This window comes from Anas acuta, chromosome 3 (genome assembly GCF_963932015.1).
Source record: "Anas acuta chromosome 3, bAnaAcu1.1, whole genome shotgun sequence".
Classification (NCBI taxonomy): Eukaryota; Metazoa; Chordata; class Aves; order Anseriformes; family Anatidae; genus Anas; species Anas acuta.
In genome coordinates, this window is record NC_088981.1 from 53,155,514 (window position 1) to 53,171,460 (window position 15,947).

General features: G+C 38.1%; 1 protein-coding gene across 8 annotated transcripts in view; it reads right to left on the reverse strand.

Moving 5' to 3' along the window:
• The window catches only part of IPCEF1 (interaction protein for cytohesin exchange factors 1), a 71,062-nt gene that overhangs the window by 22,115 nt on the left and 33,000 nt on the right, over positions 1-15,947 (reverse strand). For 7 of the 8 annotated variants that reach the window (XM_068677144.1, XM_068677147.1, XM_068677145.1 and 4 more), the window contains 4 exons: positions 15,698-15,867; positions 6,735-6,808; positions 4,162-4,233; positions 863-924 (listed from right to left, as the gene is read on the reverse strand). In XM_068677144.1, the coding sequence (XP_068533245.1) occupies positions 863-924; positions 4,162-4,233; positions 6,735-6,808; positions 15,698-15,867 (378 nt within the window). The remainder of the gene's footprint in view (positions 1-862; positions 925-4,161; positions 4,234-6,734; positions 6,809-15,697; positions 15,868-15,947) is intronic. The other variant, XM_068677151.1, reaches the window with a different exon arrangement.

Consider the following 15,947-nt stretch of genomic DNA (forward strand, 5'->3'; position numbering starts at 1 on the left):
TTACTCTAAACACCAGTTTCTTCTTCATAATGCCTGTTCCTTCACAACCTGTTCTCATACAAAACAAAAACAAACAAACAAAAATAAGGAGGGTCAAAAGCCCAGAAGAAGATATATATTCCTTAGGTCAGAGTCCGCCCCTGGTTTGCTAACACAATACTACCCACAGCACTTCTCATTTTAAATCAGTTCCCAATGCACACATCCTCACAAAGCAGCTTTAACAAGCACTCCAACTCCAAGGGACTTTCTTTGTTCTCTATCTACCTAGATTCATGATTTGAGTGCAGGTATCCTCCCAACAAAAATACTGTTATGTCATTGCACAAATTAAAACAGTAAATAAATTGCTATGGAACTTTAAAAATTATTCATTCCACAATTAACTTTTGGGCTTGACTCTGAAGAAAATCATAGACTTCAGTACAACCTCCACCACCCAATATTACTGCTGTTGAAACCCCCAGAAATGGAGAAGATGTGAGGGACAGGTTTGCACAAGATGTGGCCAAGCTAGAAATATTGCGCAATTGCTCTCATATACCTTACCAGCTCTAAACCCGGAGTAGCACAGATGTTTCTCTATGTTCTTTGTAGGCTTAGCAAGCCAGCAAACTGCCAGATGGTAGTTACACATCACTCCCAAGAACAGCAAGCATCTTTCAGTGACACTACATCTCACCAGCATATCTTTCACTATGGCTACTTTGCGCTGTGCTAGTGTGGTGTTGCTCAGCTCAATAGGCAGACAGACCCAAGGTGACAATTTGAAAGAAAGGAAAGATCTGACAAAAATTTGGCCCTTCAGAAACTGTGAAGGACATTCTGTAGTTACACACTAAAACCACAATTAGAAACATACCTTCTTCATTCTTCCCATTGGGTGCCTGAGGATCTACAGCCATCCCCAGCTTGCTTAGCCACCTATGTTCGGAACAGAGAGAATACATCGTTAATGATACTTGCATGCTGTTTTGACAGTTTCTCACTTTTCAGATGTGTTCCACATTACCACGACTATTTTCTTTAACCCCAAGTCTGAATGTCAGAGTTTCTATATCTCAGAGAATTTTCCAGAAATGCACCAGTTACCTGGATGCTAACATTTCCATTCCTTGTAACAACTGTGGAGGGCTCAGTTGCCAATAGGAGAAATGCACTGAACAGCTCACAAGCCTACTTTGTAATATGTAATAGACTACCTAGAACTTTCTTTTTCTGTGCACGGATTTCTGAACCACTGTCCATCAGGTACAACAGCAAGCTGTTCATAGTTCCAGTTTTACAGCCCTTATGCTCTTCTCAGACCGTATATGGTGAGGAGCACTAGTTGCCTGGGACAATTTCTCTTCCTGATCTTGAAAAAAACCACTGCTGATGAAGAAAGAGTTGCATTACTGGAAGCCAAAGTATAAGTGCTATAACACAATATCAGTGGCTTAGTCCCACTGTTGAGTTGTTATGTTTCACCCACAGTAAAGCAAAAAGCATAGGAGCCATAGGAGATGATGTCAGCTGCCCTGGCCAAAGCTATCATTGCACAACCTAAGAATCTAAGCCATTTAGAACCAGACTTTCTGACCATCACATTCTGTTCAACTCCCTATTACTTTTGTTTTTAGTAAGTCTCACTTCCTGTGTTGCTTTAAGCTATTAACTGTGGGTTGTTTTTTTCTGGTTTTGGTTTTTCTTTTTTTTTTTTCTTTAAAAATATTTCTCTTCCTAGGTAGCTGTATTTTTTCTAGTGCTAGAAACTATCCCTGTGTATACCTTTTGTATGCTATGCTTCCTTATAAGTCATTCAGATCTATCCAGATTTTAAGAAACTAAGAACTAAAAAAGCTCAAGCCCTTCAAATTAAAACTCAAGGCATAAATAAGGAATGTAACAAGGTCATGAATTAAGATTCATAACTCAGATAAAACATCATTTTGGATCTTGATTCTACGCAAGAAATGGGAATTTGTCTGTTAGATCAGTAGCACCAGAACTGGATTTTTAGACTGTCATATAAACAATAGAGATACATAACAAAGGGAAAAAAGTACCGTTTCTATAAGAGTGGATTAATGACTTTCTTGTAGCAGCTAATTGTAAGAGAATTATTTTTTTTTTTTTTTCAAAAAAAAATCTAAACAAAAGAAAAAGATGCTAAGAAATTCAGGAATTCATTAAATACAAGGTCAGACACCAGTAATTGAGTACATTTTGGCCAGATAAGTTCATGGAGCTAGCCAGCACAAATCTGCTTTTCATATGTGCACTACTATGGCAAATACATGCTAAATGAATGAAGCAAATGACTATACTAATAAACCCACCATTGACTTAATAGATATATATGCATGAAGAGTTGCAAAAGGTCATGATCTATCAAGCATTTATGCACACAAGTAACTCGACACACACGAATGCCCCAGTGAGTTCAGTGGAACCACTCACACGCATATGTATGTGTGGGACTGGAGCCAAGAGAACAGATGTCTTTTAGTCTGTTTCGACATATGCGTGAGTATGCGTGTACTTTCTGTATTAAATGCATGTATTTTATACTTTGCCAAGCAAAACATCATCAGTTACAACAGTGAGGAATTAGGACTAGTGCAGTACAGTGCAAGCTGCTCTAACACTAGGCTACCTAGCTTTAAGCCAAAATGAAATTTACTCCAGAAGTGGAGTTTGAAGAAAATCATTGTGGGGTATAAGAGCTGGGACACCTGTGTAGATTTCGATCACTCACTCACATGAGACTAAACATTTCCAAAGTGTCATTAAGACACTGAGAATTTCCAGCTGGGCTCCAAACTAGTTGTTAACACTCATATGTCCCCCATTAGCTCTACATTTTCCTTTACCTTCCCCCTACATCCTTTCCTCTTCTCTCTCAGACAGTCACTTTCTCTACAGAAGTATTTCTGGCCAGCAGTCCTCCATTCTCAGTCCTCAGCCCACCTGCCTCAAGAACCTGTTACTGTGCTGAGGAGCTCTTGTAGGAAATGTAACCATATAGAAATAGATGGTTATTTCCCCACCAGCAGCCTCTGGACTTCTCCAAGTTACAAAGGGCAACACATTTTTACATCTATATTTACATGTATATACCTACAGAGTACAGATTTAAGAGTAAATAAATAAATGTACACTGCTGTACTACAGTACATTTCTGTCTCTATAGCCATTTCAGAAGGTCTCACACGTTTTCTCAGCATCTCTCCTTTCATGGTATGTTGAATAGTTGTGAGGTCTCCTGCTTATAGAGGAGAACAGTCAATGCTCTATGAAGAAGCACAAAGGTCACTAGTACAGCCATGATTAAAATCTTAAATTATCTATCAGAGAATCTCCCTTCCCATTTAAATTGTATTGCTTTTTATCTGAATTTTGGCCTTTTTATGAAATAGCATTGTGAACAGACTACAATCTGAAGTTATAAAGACAAAGAAAATAAGAGCTATATACAAATAGGCCCAAAGTGGACCAATAGCAAGTAATACCTACTTCTGATAGCTTGATGGTTTCTGAAATGGCAGTATTAGTACCCATTTTTATTTCTTTCATTAAAAAAAAAAAAAAAAAAAAAAAAAAAAAAAGAATGAATGAATTATTGGTCCTACAGACATTAGTGGGGAAAGAAAATTTCTAACCTGGCATAAGAATTGTTTAACTGCAGTATAGTTTGGCAGGGAATTAAATACTTGCTTAGATTTAAAAAGCAGCTATTTATATCACTCTAACCCTCCTTGCTAATTGACATGCTATTCTGAAAACAAGCAATATTATATTCAAATCCTAGATCATTTCTGGAACGAAGCTATGTAATGCTTTTCCCTCTCTTTCCTTTCCTCCTTCACTTCTCCCATGGTGATGAACTTGCTAGTTCACTTTTGTAATGGAAAGGGATTTATATCTACAAACTTCAGGAAGACTAGTATCAGAATTGCACTAACAATGAGATTCTGATTCCAACTTTCATTAGTGAATAAATAACAGTAGTTTCCTTCTACTTAATGATCAGGCAAAAAAAAAATAAAAATAAAAAAAAAAATAGGCTTGGTAATACCCAGAATAATTTCAACAACTGCTTAACAGCAAGAGAATGAACTTTCAGAGTGTTCTCAGATGTGAGACAGGATGAAACATGGCCAGTCACTCCCTACTTACGTGTTCATTTCCAGAACATTTTCTGCCGCAAAATAAAATGTCTTGATCTGTGGGTGGCTGATCTTAATAGCACTTTAAGAGAATAAAAATAAGAGAGAGATGAAGAAAACTAGTTTGCATAAGAAAAAATAGATGAATTAATTATTTAAAATATTTATTTACTCCACTGTATTAATCCAGATCTGCTTATCCATCCATATAGTTAGTTCCTTAAAACTCAAGATTATTTTTAGCTCTTCTGAGGCTACACAGTATTCAGAGAATATAAAATACAGGAATTAAAAAATGATGTAAAAAGGAATAAAACTAAGTTTTTCATTTTGCAACCCCATAAGTTTGTTGTGTGCCCACATCTTGAATACGGTGTGCAGTTTTGTTCTTCTCCCCAGCTCAGAAAAGTAAAAAAACTTTAAAGAGGTTCAGAGAAAGTGTCAGGGATGACCCAAGGTAAGGGGCAGATTCTGTGGATGATTAATCAGGCTAAGATCCCACAGCATAGAGAACTGATGGTAAAAAGAAGGTATAATACATTAAATCACATGTGGCATGCAACAGGTGAATAGGGACTGATTCTTCACTGTTGTCTCCATGACAAGTTTTAGGAGGCACCAAAGAGGCAATTAGGTTTGACACCAAAAAAAACGGAGGTCTTGACATGCCAACAATTATGTTCTGCAACTCCACCTCAGGATGTTAGGGGTATCCTCATGAGTGCTGCTAATTCAGCACTAATAATTTCAAACTGGTGGAAATCTACCATAAGTTAGTAAATACACTGACATACTTCTAACTCAGGAAGCTTCACCAGTAAATTGTTTGAAGTCTGAAAGAGCATTTTAAGGAAATAGCACTATATGTTTTTCTTCTTTAATCTTTGCTAGGCACACACTTTGGGCCACTTTAGTAGGCAGGATATAAGGTTAGACTGCTTTGGTCTGACCTAGTGTGCTTGTTCTTAACACTGCGTTGAGAAGGAAACACCAACTTTGAAAAAACACTTTTACCTAAATACCAACCAACGTATATTTCTTATGTGTTATTCTAGCAGACTATCTATGTTTTGAAGCTGTCTTTTCCAATGGAGAAGAGGAATGATAAAGGGAAATTTACTTATGCTGTTCCAATGATATCAACAACTTTGTAGTTCACCAGCTTCTGAACATACTTGGAAGCAGAGGTTGACAGTCATAGCAGAGACATTGCGGGGGTGGGGATGAACATACAGGTTTGAGTTCCTTTAGGAAACAAGCTTCCCATATCTCAGGAATCTACCCATAGTCCTTTTACCCTTTTGCCACAACACTCAAGCTTCTATCAAAGTGCAAGAGGGACTTTCTTGAGTAAAGGACAACAGGGTCCATAGAGGTAGAAACTGCCATAAATGATTGACAGTTAATAAAACCAATTGATTCTTTATTGCAGTATGTAAAAATGTAATATGTAAAAATATGTAAACATCAGTGATCTTTGACTGCCTACTGTGCCCATATTTTAAAATAATAATAATAATCAAAAACAAAGGAAGATGGAAGACACTGGAAACTGAACTAGCTAACTCAAACATTCTAGAAATGCAGAATGAAAGAAAAGTCATCAACTTTTCTTATTTTGACTGGCAGATTTCCCTTGGTACATGGTCTGTTTTGACTACCGTATGTCACCTCACAAAGACAATACTACTTTCGAATTACATGCACCTTTCCTATAGTGAAATAAGCTTTATTTATATGAAACAGCAATTCCAACAGTATCCTCAATGTGTAATGACTATAACCAGAAGAATACCCTTTCCAGTTTGTCACTAGCAATCATGAACTGCAGCAATTAAAAACTTTCTCCTGGTCCTGTGTTTAATGAGTCAACCACCACTCTTCTGAGAAAACAATTTGGAGCTCCCCATATTCAAAATTTCTACCCCCCCTTTCTTTGGAGGATTCAAATGCACAGTTAATCTCAAGAACTCCTAGGGCTAAGAACAGCATGCAAACAGAACAAAGGTTTTCTCTTAAGGGACAAAATAAAAATCATGCTGAGCTTTATAACTTTAAACAGCAGCAACACCCCTCCAAACCCTTGAAGTGTGCTCAGGAGCAGTTGGAAGTCAATGTTGTACATGGAGTTTGGAGATAATATTTTTAGATGTGTACTCTGCTAAACAAGGTTTTCACTCCTTGCACAACCAGAAGCTTGTACAGCCCAAAGTTGCACTGCAGCAGTTTAAGGAATAGTCCCAACTGAAAGGGAAGCAGTATTACTTACATCACTGTTGAACTCACCAGACAAGAGAAGGCATCTAAGATAGACTGCCACTTATTCATAAGCAATGAGCAATAACAACAACAAAAAAAGCATACTGATTTACTTTTTAATTGCAGCTTTCGTAGAGGACATCTGACGGAGAATTTGCAAAAGCATATTTACTGTATGGTTTTCTTTGAGTAACACATTTAAAATCGCATTTATACAACACAGAAGAGCTCCCCACAGATCCATTGTCAGGCACTACTGAGATCCAATTCTTTGCAACACTGTAAAAAAAATCATGCAAAACCAGGGCTAAGAGATAAACTTACTGCTTTTTTTTGCATTCTGTTGCTCGGTCCACACTGAAGTCTGGAAGCCTGATAAATCCTTCTGCTTTTTCAGCCTGCAATGAATAAATAAATCAGATCAACCAATTGTTAAACTACCAGACTCTAATGCTTAATGTTATTTAACATACAAGTGCTTGTTTTTGACAGCTTTTTTATACCGTAAAATGTATTCTCATCACCATGGGGACATATTAACACCCAAAGTTTTGGCTGATATTTGGAAACAAGAACTCTTCCTACACAAGCTATTATTTGAGCAAGTCCTGGATGCAAGAGAGCTCAAGAGCTTGCACTCCTGTCTGTGTAAGCAAGAGAGTGTGAGCATAGGATTTGTTGTAGACTTCCAAATAGCACAGAACCTGAGGAAGGAAAGATCCTCAGCTCATATAAGAGTGCTGAGATAGATTCACCCGCCTCCTCAGCTCAGAGTTGTTTGTTGTTGCTGTCTATTTTTTTTTAAATCAGAATATCTTTTTCTAAGATTCACGATTAAGTCATAAGTCATGTCCAGTCTAAAATTGTCAAGGGCAAAATTTAGGTTTGGAAGAGGAAAAGTAGGAGGGAGGTAGAGGAACCCAATTCCTCTGCAGCCATCCATGATCACACAACCTGGTTCAATAATGGGACCAGCCAAGCTTTGTGCACATAGCATGGAAAATGAAACTACTGAACCTCAGCTCTAAAAACAGCTTCAAAATCAGAAGTCACACAGAAAAGATGGGTGACTAAAGAGAGAACGAATAAGTGTTATATCATCATTTCTGGTGTGGCTGTTACATGCAAGCTCAAACAAGCAAGCATATGTTCCATTATACAGCATGCGTGTCTGTTACACAGACGCTTAACAGCAACACATAATGATCTATGCATATTCAAAAACTAAATGTCTATAGCAATAGGAATTCAAACATTACCCAAAATGACCCAAGGAGGATGGAGGAGGGTCTGCCCTGGGTAATTGTAATATGGACAATTTTGTTGGGTCACCTATCTACTCCTGTACATGACCAAGGCAGAGAGAGGCAATAGGGGCTGCTCCCATGCCAGGAAGTGAGAAGGTACCAGTGCTGTTGGATGTTCCCACACAGATGAGCTGCTTTGTCAGACTTTGTGAACCAGACTCAGATGACACTGACCACCCAGAAATCACTCCCTCCAAAAATTCTCTGCCATAGTTCAGGAGGTAGAAGAAGCCAGGCAGACATTTCAAGTACACTATTTAGACACAGACGCCCCTTTCTGTAAGAGAGTGCATTTACTGAGCAGTAGCATCTCTGTTCCAGGTCAGCTGGACTCTGTACCAGAGTGGCTTCAGCAATACTGAAGTTACCAGTTGGCCCCGAATCCCCATTCTTCCTGCCTGCAGCTGAAACAAATCTTTTACTGTATCTATCTACATTTACCTGATCAGATGCAAGAGACTAGGACTGCTCCTAAGAGAAGCAATAAGGTAGGCAAAAGCCTGTAGCATACAACATCAGAAAAAAAAAAATATATACATATACATATATATATATACATACATATATATTTAAATGTACTTTTCAAAATACAGAAAACATTAATTCCGGTATCAACTATTTGCAGCTCCCAGGTCTTATCCCTGGCCATATTACAGTTCTGAAAATATACACTGAGTTAAAGCAGGTAAAATATACACAATAATTACAAAGACAGAGGATAAATGGAGATGGATGACTGACAGCATCTCAAGATATATTATGCATGAATATGAAAAGACTATAAAAAGATGTTCATCAAGACAAGTCTTTGAGCTTTAATGCTTGAAAGTATAAATCTCTTAGAACTGAAATATGGATACAGAAAGGATATTTCAGTGGGCGGCTTCCCTGTACCTCTGCATATCTGTTCTTTTCTATATGGTAAATCACAATATAACCATCATTCCTCCAGTTTACATGCATTAAATATTCATATCAGAGGTTTATATTTTACATCTTCACCAGTAAATGGTTTTGTCTGCTCGAAGAGGAAAAAAAAAAAAAAAGCAGTGGAATGGGTATTTTTATTAATTAATATATTTATTTCATATTTTATTTTGGTACAGGAGAAACAGTAATGTTCATCAACATCTTAGCTGAAAAATCTTTCATTTTGCAATGTGGCTTCATTTGTACAGAAAAATCCTTATTTGTTATTATGGGTTTTTAAATTTCTCTTTTTGTATTTCTACCTGTCATATTTGTTCAGAGCCTGTCTGAGGATCTTTTGTTGCCATTCCACAGATTTGAATTTAGTGAGGCTAAAGTCATGGAGACATAATAATAATTGACTAAAAAAAATAATTACAAGATTAAAAATAAAATGTTTGTTTTTAAAATATGTGTGTTTCAAACAATTAGACCTTAAGCTCATATTTCTACCCCAGATCCATAGTACAGCAAATATACGGAGATGAGTAAATGAGGAGTTTTGTTCATGGGCTGCATTGTACTGAAGATACTGAATGTACTGTCCTGCATTCCTGTACCACTAGGAGTGGTCATTTACTAGGCCAAGTGCAGCAGGAACACTGAAATTCTAATTTGATCCCCAAGATCAGTCTAGAAACACCAGAGACTGATCTTAAAATAAAACTGTTAATGTGGTATCAAACCTGTTATTACACACGCTGTTGGATAAGAAACTTCTACAATGCTAGACGCTTCTCTGTAGTATCAATCAATAGTGCCCAGTATAAAAAATAAAATAAAATAAAATTATATTAAATTAAATTAAACAAAACAAAACAGGAGATCCAGAAGACACTTTGAAAAGGAATATATTGAACCACCTTCTCACCCACAATAAAGCATCCAGCGGGTGACTGGGTGACTAGTTGTTGTGATTTTGTTTTTTGTTTGTTTTGTTGTTGGTGGTGGTGGTTGGTTTTTTTGGGGGGGAGGGAAGAGCTGATATATTATGAATGCTATCACCACTCAGCCAGTTTTACTATTGGAGCACTAGTCTAGATGGCAAGACAGCATCCTGTAAATTGTTTAGGATGCTGCACAGACACTCATGAGGAGATTAAAACCTAGCATTAGAGAAATACTTTATACAGGCATTTGAGCATTCAGATTGTGTTGGGCCACAGAATCAACAGGATGCTGTTACTCAGCGTGGGGACACTCACCTGGAGTGCTCATGCAGAGATGGAACTTAAACTTGAAGGACTAATGTATTCCATGACTATGCAAATTAAAGGAACAGTCTCTAAATTTCTCAGGGAGACAGATCTGTAAGCTTTGATTTCATTTACCAGTTTTACCATAGAGAAATCTCACCTTATGCAGTATCTGACCTGTTCCATTTAGTAGAAGATGATGTTCAATGCATCACATTCTGCCTTTCCATTATTTCTGTCAGTGATTTCACATTAATTTACAAGAAAATTTTAATGTTTCATTTTATGTAGAAGTGAAAGGAAGGAAGATAATGTTGTGAATTTTAGGAACAACTTTTTGTTGTTGTTTTTAATGCACTATTGGTTGCAACTCAGATGTGTCATCTGTGTAATAGAAAACAGATGTTTGATGGACATGTAGTTCCATTTTATAGTATTAGAAAAAAAGTAAGGGAAAAAAAGGAAAACAAAACTTAAAAGTCAAACATTATGAACTTATGAGTGTCACTGCAGTCAACTACTTCACACGCAAACACAAACACACACAAAACACCCTTTTCTGTCCCCTAAAATCAAATATATTAATGAAACATATTGAAGGAACCCAATGAAAAAGGCTAATGTTCTTTTCAGCTTGCCTCTCAATATATTGTGCAAATTCAGTAACTTTGGCAAACTTAATAAATAATTTAATTGATCCTTTTCAATATTTAAAGTGGATGTAATGATGCAGAAAGGTTTTTTTGTTTGTTTTGTTTTGTTTTGTTTTTTTTAAAGTGCTGTACAATTAAAATATCCAGTTATTGCAGGACAGCTCCATTCTGCATCTCAAGTTATGCCTGATGGCTTCATCCCAGTGTTTCAGTGCTGCCTGCAAAAGACCTCATGGATGCTGGAGGAGCAGTTCAGTCCTCAAGCCTATTTAGGATTTTTATTTTTTTTCTCTCTGCCAAGTACACCAGTGGGGTGACCTCTAGAGCTGTGAATAATTTGTGTAGCATATTAGATCAGAGGTCTCTGAAACCCTTGACACAATCAACCAACATCAATGACTTCATGTCATGAACGCAAGCAGTTACTATAACTCAACGGTGAAAGATTCCTGTTTTAAAAGACTGCAATTATACAGTTCCTAGCAAAGCTCTTGGAGTGAGGACCAATTTAAATGCAGTGAATGCAGAGGAAAAAAAAAATACAAAGACAAATAGTGACAGTAGATCACAGCCTGAAACCCTTTGATTTTATACTTATATTTCTTTTCAGCTGAATCCCCATGACAACCGTCATTAACACATCCTGTAAAACTGTATTTCAACATTACTTTGAAAACCAACCGAGCTATCCCAAAAGGCCTAACATGACAGAGGCTTTTAGCCCTCCGTCCCTTTCCAGATGACATTATTCACACAGCTGCAACAAGCGCAAGATGAGCCAGAAGCCCAGGATTACACATGCTGATCTTCCCCCTGAACCCCTCTTCTTATGCAGAAGTACTGATTCCCTCAAAGGTTTCAGTATGAGGGGGCAGGAAAGAACTAAAACCAGTAAAGGGTCTGGCAGGGTTACACACTGTCCTCTTCAACGTATTTTTAGGACACATGACTAAGGACAACAGTAGTGAAAACAGGGAAGCAAACATTATGAGAGAGCAACTCTCCAAAGAGTTTGGTGTCCCAAATGCACTCAAAAAGTCTGACTGCTCAAATGCATCCTTTTTTTTTTTTTTTTCCCCCTACTCCAAACAGCTTTCCCTCCCCATACTGGGGGGAATGCCCTTGTTACAAATAAGTTTCCCTGCCAAATATGATATCCATGTGTCAAAAAAAGAGCATGTATGTATGGGAAGATGTTTCAGAGCAGGCTGTCTAAATGTGCTGAGATGCTGAAACCACAGGTGCCCTAACTTATGTCTCTCAGTACTTCACCTAGCCAGTCAAAAAGCTAATTTGGATTTGATTATCTGCTCATGCTTGCTTTCAGTAGGTGAGAAGCTTGACTGCTACAGTGTCTGATTGCTGGCCATTCTCAGTATTTTATTATTTTTACTTTTGAGCTGTTACTTTCACAAGGTATTTTACATTAAACTGAAGGAACAATTGTCTGCAAATGTCAGCCAGAGCGACCTACATTGCCTCTTCCAATCTGCCTGGTGTGAAAGACCCAGAACTGGAGTGACCTGAAGGCAAATTAAACCTGAGCAACAGAAATTTAGAGAGCTTTAGAGGCAGCCTCAAGACAGACTTCACCAAGAACATGATGTCAGCTGAGGTTACCTCCCCAAATCTGGGATAATGTGCATTCGGTTACAAATTCCACCCACTCCCTATTTTCTCCAGCTCTGCTAGAAAAAAAAAAAAAGGTTAGGTCCAGCACCCTGTTGCTATGTTACAGTTGCCAACGTCTGTCTGACTGCATTTTCTACACAGCCACTAACAAAACATACTTTTTTCTCACAAGAACGTAACCAGTCAGGCAGAGCTACAAGCAGTCAGCATAACCCAGTTCATTTGACCTCGGCCCCTGTCCTCCATCACCGCCTTTCACTTCAGCCTCTAAGAGGCCCATCATGAGACATCTCAAGTGTGGGAGAGGCAAGACTCCGTCTCCTGTAACACACACAAACTCAGTTGTCACGTTGGATGCCCTGTTGTGACCATTAACTCCACTGAAGATGGAAGTATTAAAGCCAGGCCACGTACAGAAGTAAAAAGAAATATCAAGTAAGCCAGTGAATATGTTACTGATATTTTTTCTTCATAAATAGCAAGGTGAAGATATCTGTGAAAATACAATGGGTCAAATTCATCTCGGATGTAACTCCAGGGGTGGTACTAAGCATGTTTCTGGTCTCATCATTTTAAGCAAGCGTATTTTAGCAAAGGACACCTCCCCTCCTTTTAACACCCTATCGTTACTGTGATTCTGAAAATGTCACCTGAATCTAAATTTATGCAGAAGTTGTACTCTAAGTTGTCCAAAGAAACTTCAGATTTTTAACATAAAATAGTGTAGAGGAGTCAGCAGAAGTTGAAAGCGAAGAGGTGCTACCAGCTAGCATGTTTACAAGAAGTATTGTGATAGGTGAGAAGTCAGGACTGATATAAGCCAGAAGTATTTTGAAGCTGCATGAACTCTTCAGAGTATATAAAATGAATCTGAATGAGGCTGCCACCTGTTCTTCAACCTTGTTTATTTTGGGGCAGTCAGTGACAATAGGAAAGGAGGCATGGACTAAAATGACAAGCTCATTCACATGGCAAATGCTGTATAGGAGCATTGGGATCTGTATGACCATGGTTTCTCTGAATCCTGAGAGAGGAATTTAGCCAGACCACTGAAGTAAAGGAAGCAGACAACTTTGCACCTTCTCTCTCTCCCCACCGCCACCCCCACCCCCCAACACACATTCTCCAGAACACAAAATTTCCCTTATCTTGCCTCATTTTGTTTCTTCTCAGGTTGATTACTCCTCAGAATAATTTCTTTCCAACAATTCTCATGTCTAAAATGCCTGCTAGCTGTCCAGCACACTTTTCTTAACAATGCTCAGCCAGAGGAACAACTACAAGCAGTGGTTTAGAACGGTCAATGGATTTGCAGGATATTAACGCCACTGAGAAGTATCTACCAAACCAAGTCTTTTAAGCAAAATTATGGCAAGCATTGAAAAAACACTCTTTTTTTTTCCTCCTATTTTTCTACTCTTCTTATTTCTTTTCTTACTTTTTATGTGTGTATTTAACTTGGTTTTGAAAGGAAGCTAAATCAGACTACCACAACCACACAAAAAAAAAATAACAACCCATGACCAGCACAGTTGTTTTCACTTTTGCCTAAAAAAGAATATCTAACATCATTTTAAAATGTCATTTAAGAAAGGTCTGTTAAAGTTTTTATCATGTTAAAATCATAGCTGAAGAGAAAATGGGAAATACACTCCTCATCAGAATAAAGATTTGTTTCATAGAATCATAGAACAGTTTGAGTTGTAAGGGACCTTAAAGACCACACAATTACAACCCCTCCACCATGCGCAGAGACGAGTAGACCAGATTGCTCAAAGCCCCATTTAACCTGGTCTTGAATATTTCCAGGGATGGGGCATCCACAGCTTCTCTGGACAAGTTGTTCCAGTGCCTCACTTCCCTCAGGGTAAAGAATTTCCTCCTTATATCTAACCTAAATCTACTCACATCTACTCTCTTTTAATTTAAAACCATTACTCTTTGTTCTGTCACTACAATCACTGACAGAGTTCACTGCCCCATAGGCAAATTTAATTTATTTTTTTAATATATTTTTTTAAAATATTTGTATATTTTTTAATTTTATTTGTAACTTGAAGGAGACAGCAAGAGCTTTAACAAGGATTATTGCAATAAAAATAATCCTGTGAAAAAAATCCAAATTGTATTTAATTTGTTCAAATGCTCTAATAATTAAGACAGTTTTGTTTTTTTTAATCTTTCATCCTTTGCTGGGCTTGAGACATCCTGATTTCTGGAGCAACATGTTTTCATTTAGGAATCCTGATCACCGTTTGCAATCCCACACTGAATCTGTTCAGTTTCAGCTGATGTTGTTAGCATCCCCTAATGCTCTGCATGTGCCAGTTCTGGGCTTTGCCAGCATCATTATAATACAATGGAAGCTTTTTTAGAAATAGCAGTGCAAGAGAGTAAAGGGAATAACTATGTTAGAATCTTCCTAGGACGCACAAAACACCATCTCTGCTGTAGCGACAGACTGTAATAAAAATCAGCTGTTCCCTAGGAACCACTGTCTCTTTGCACTCAGCCATAACCTTCCATTAAAAACCCAGGTAGCACATCTGCAGAGTGAAGCTGCCAGATGCAGAGCACAGTGATCTGCAGAGGGGATTCCAGGGTTACTCTGAATTTCTCACTATGATTCTTTCCTCCCTTCTTCAGTTTTTACTTCTTAGCTTCTTTGACTGATTACATAAATCCAGGACCTGCTGTCCTTTGTCTCAGACAATTTCCCACTCACACTGTAAGTGGAGTAGTTGGGTTGGATTGTCAGGAAGAGGAATGCTATCTATGCCAGCTGTCCTGAGGAAAGCTCATCCCCTGAACAGAAAGCTGGACCTTGAATTCAAAACACTGTCTCCTCTTGCAAATTTGACTTTCAGCATTGACTCATCAAAGCAGGAAGTTAAAAATCAGCAGAACGTGAGAGACTTTAATCACAATGCTATGGATGAGACATCAGCCAAACGAGGAATAAAATCATCATGAATTGCCAGTGCACATACCTGCAATCCTACCAGTTCAAACAGGGGAAAAAAAAAAAAAAAAAAAAAGTAAAAAAAAAAGGGGGCGGGGGAGGAGATGGGGAGATGGAAGAGAGACAAACAAAATCAAACAAATAAACAGATGAATCTTAGTGTGGAAGGGAATGAAGAGAGAAGTAGAAGAGAGACTTCTAAAAATTAAACAAATTAGAAGCGAGGAAGCAGTATTGCTTCAAGCCCTGATAGCAAACTGCCTGACCCAGGAAAACCTTTACCAGATTCAAATGCCAGCAGAGCCTGTGAAGAGGAGCTCTTCAAAGGGCAGAGCAGACTGCAAGTTAACATTTCACAAGTACTTACTGAACTAGAAAACACAGTTTTCTGCATGTTTCACATTCAAATAGACACTTTCCAAATTACAAGAAATGTCAGGGCTGAGAAATAAAGCCAGTCATTAGTACTTCTCCAGGGTGCTTTTAAACTGTGACCCCAGCTCCGCTAGTCTCGATCCCAGCAGATGCCATTCATCCATCCCTGGGGCTGGATGGATGCTGTACTCACCAGCTGACTGCTGTACCAATACAGTGATGACTCCTTCAGCACACACCAGAACTTTTTCCATTTGTTGCCAATGAAAGCTCCTTTTTCCTTCTTTTTGAAGAGCCATCCTTGGCAATCAGCTTGCCCCAGCTCCTTACACGATATCCTCCGTCGGCTCATTGTGAAGAACCCTGTGCCATTAAAAATACAGTGTTCTGCTTGTTTAAAAGTACATTACCAGGAAAGATGTTGCTGTCAATTAAAGATATCA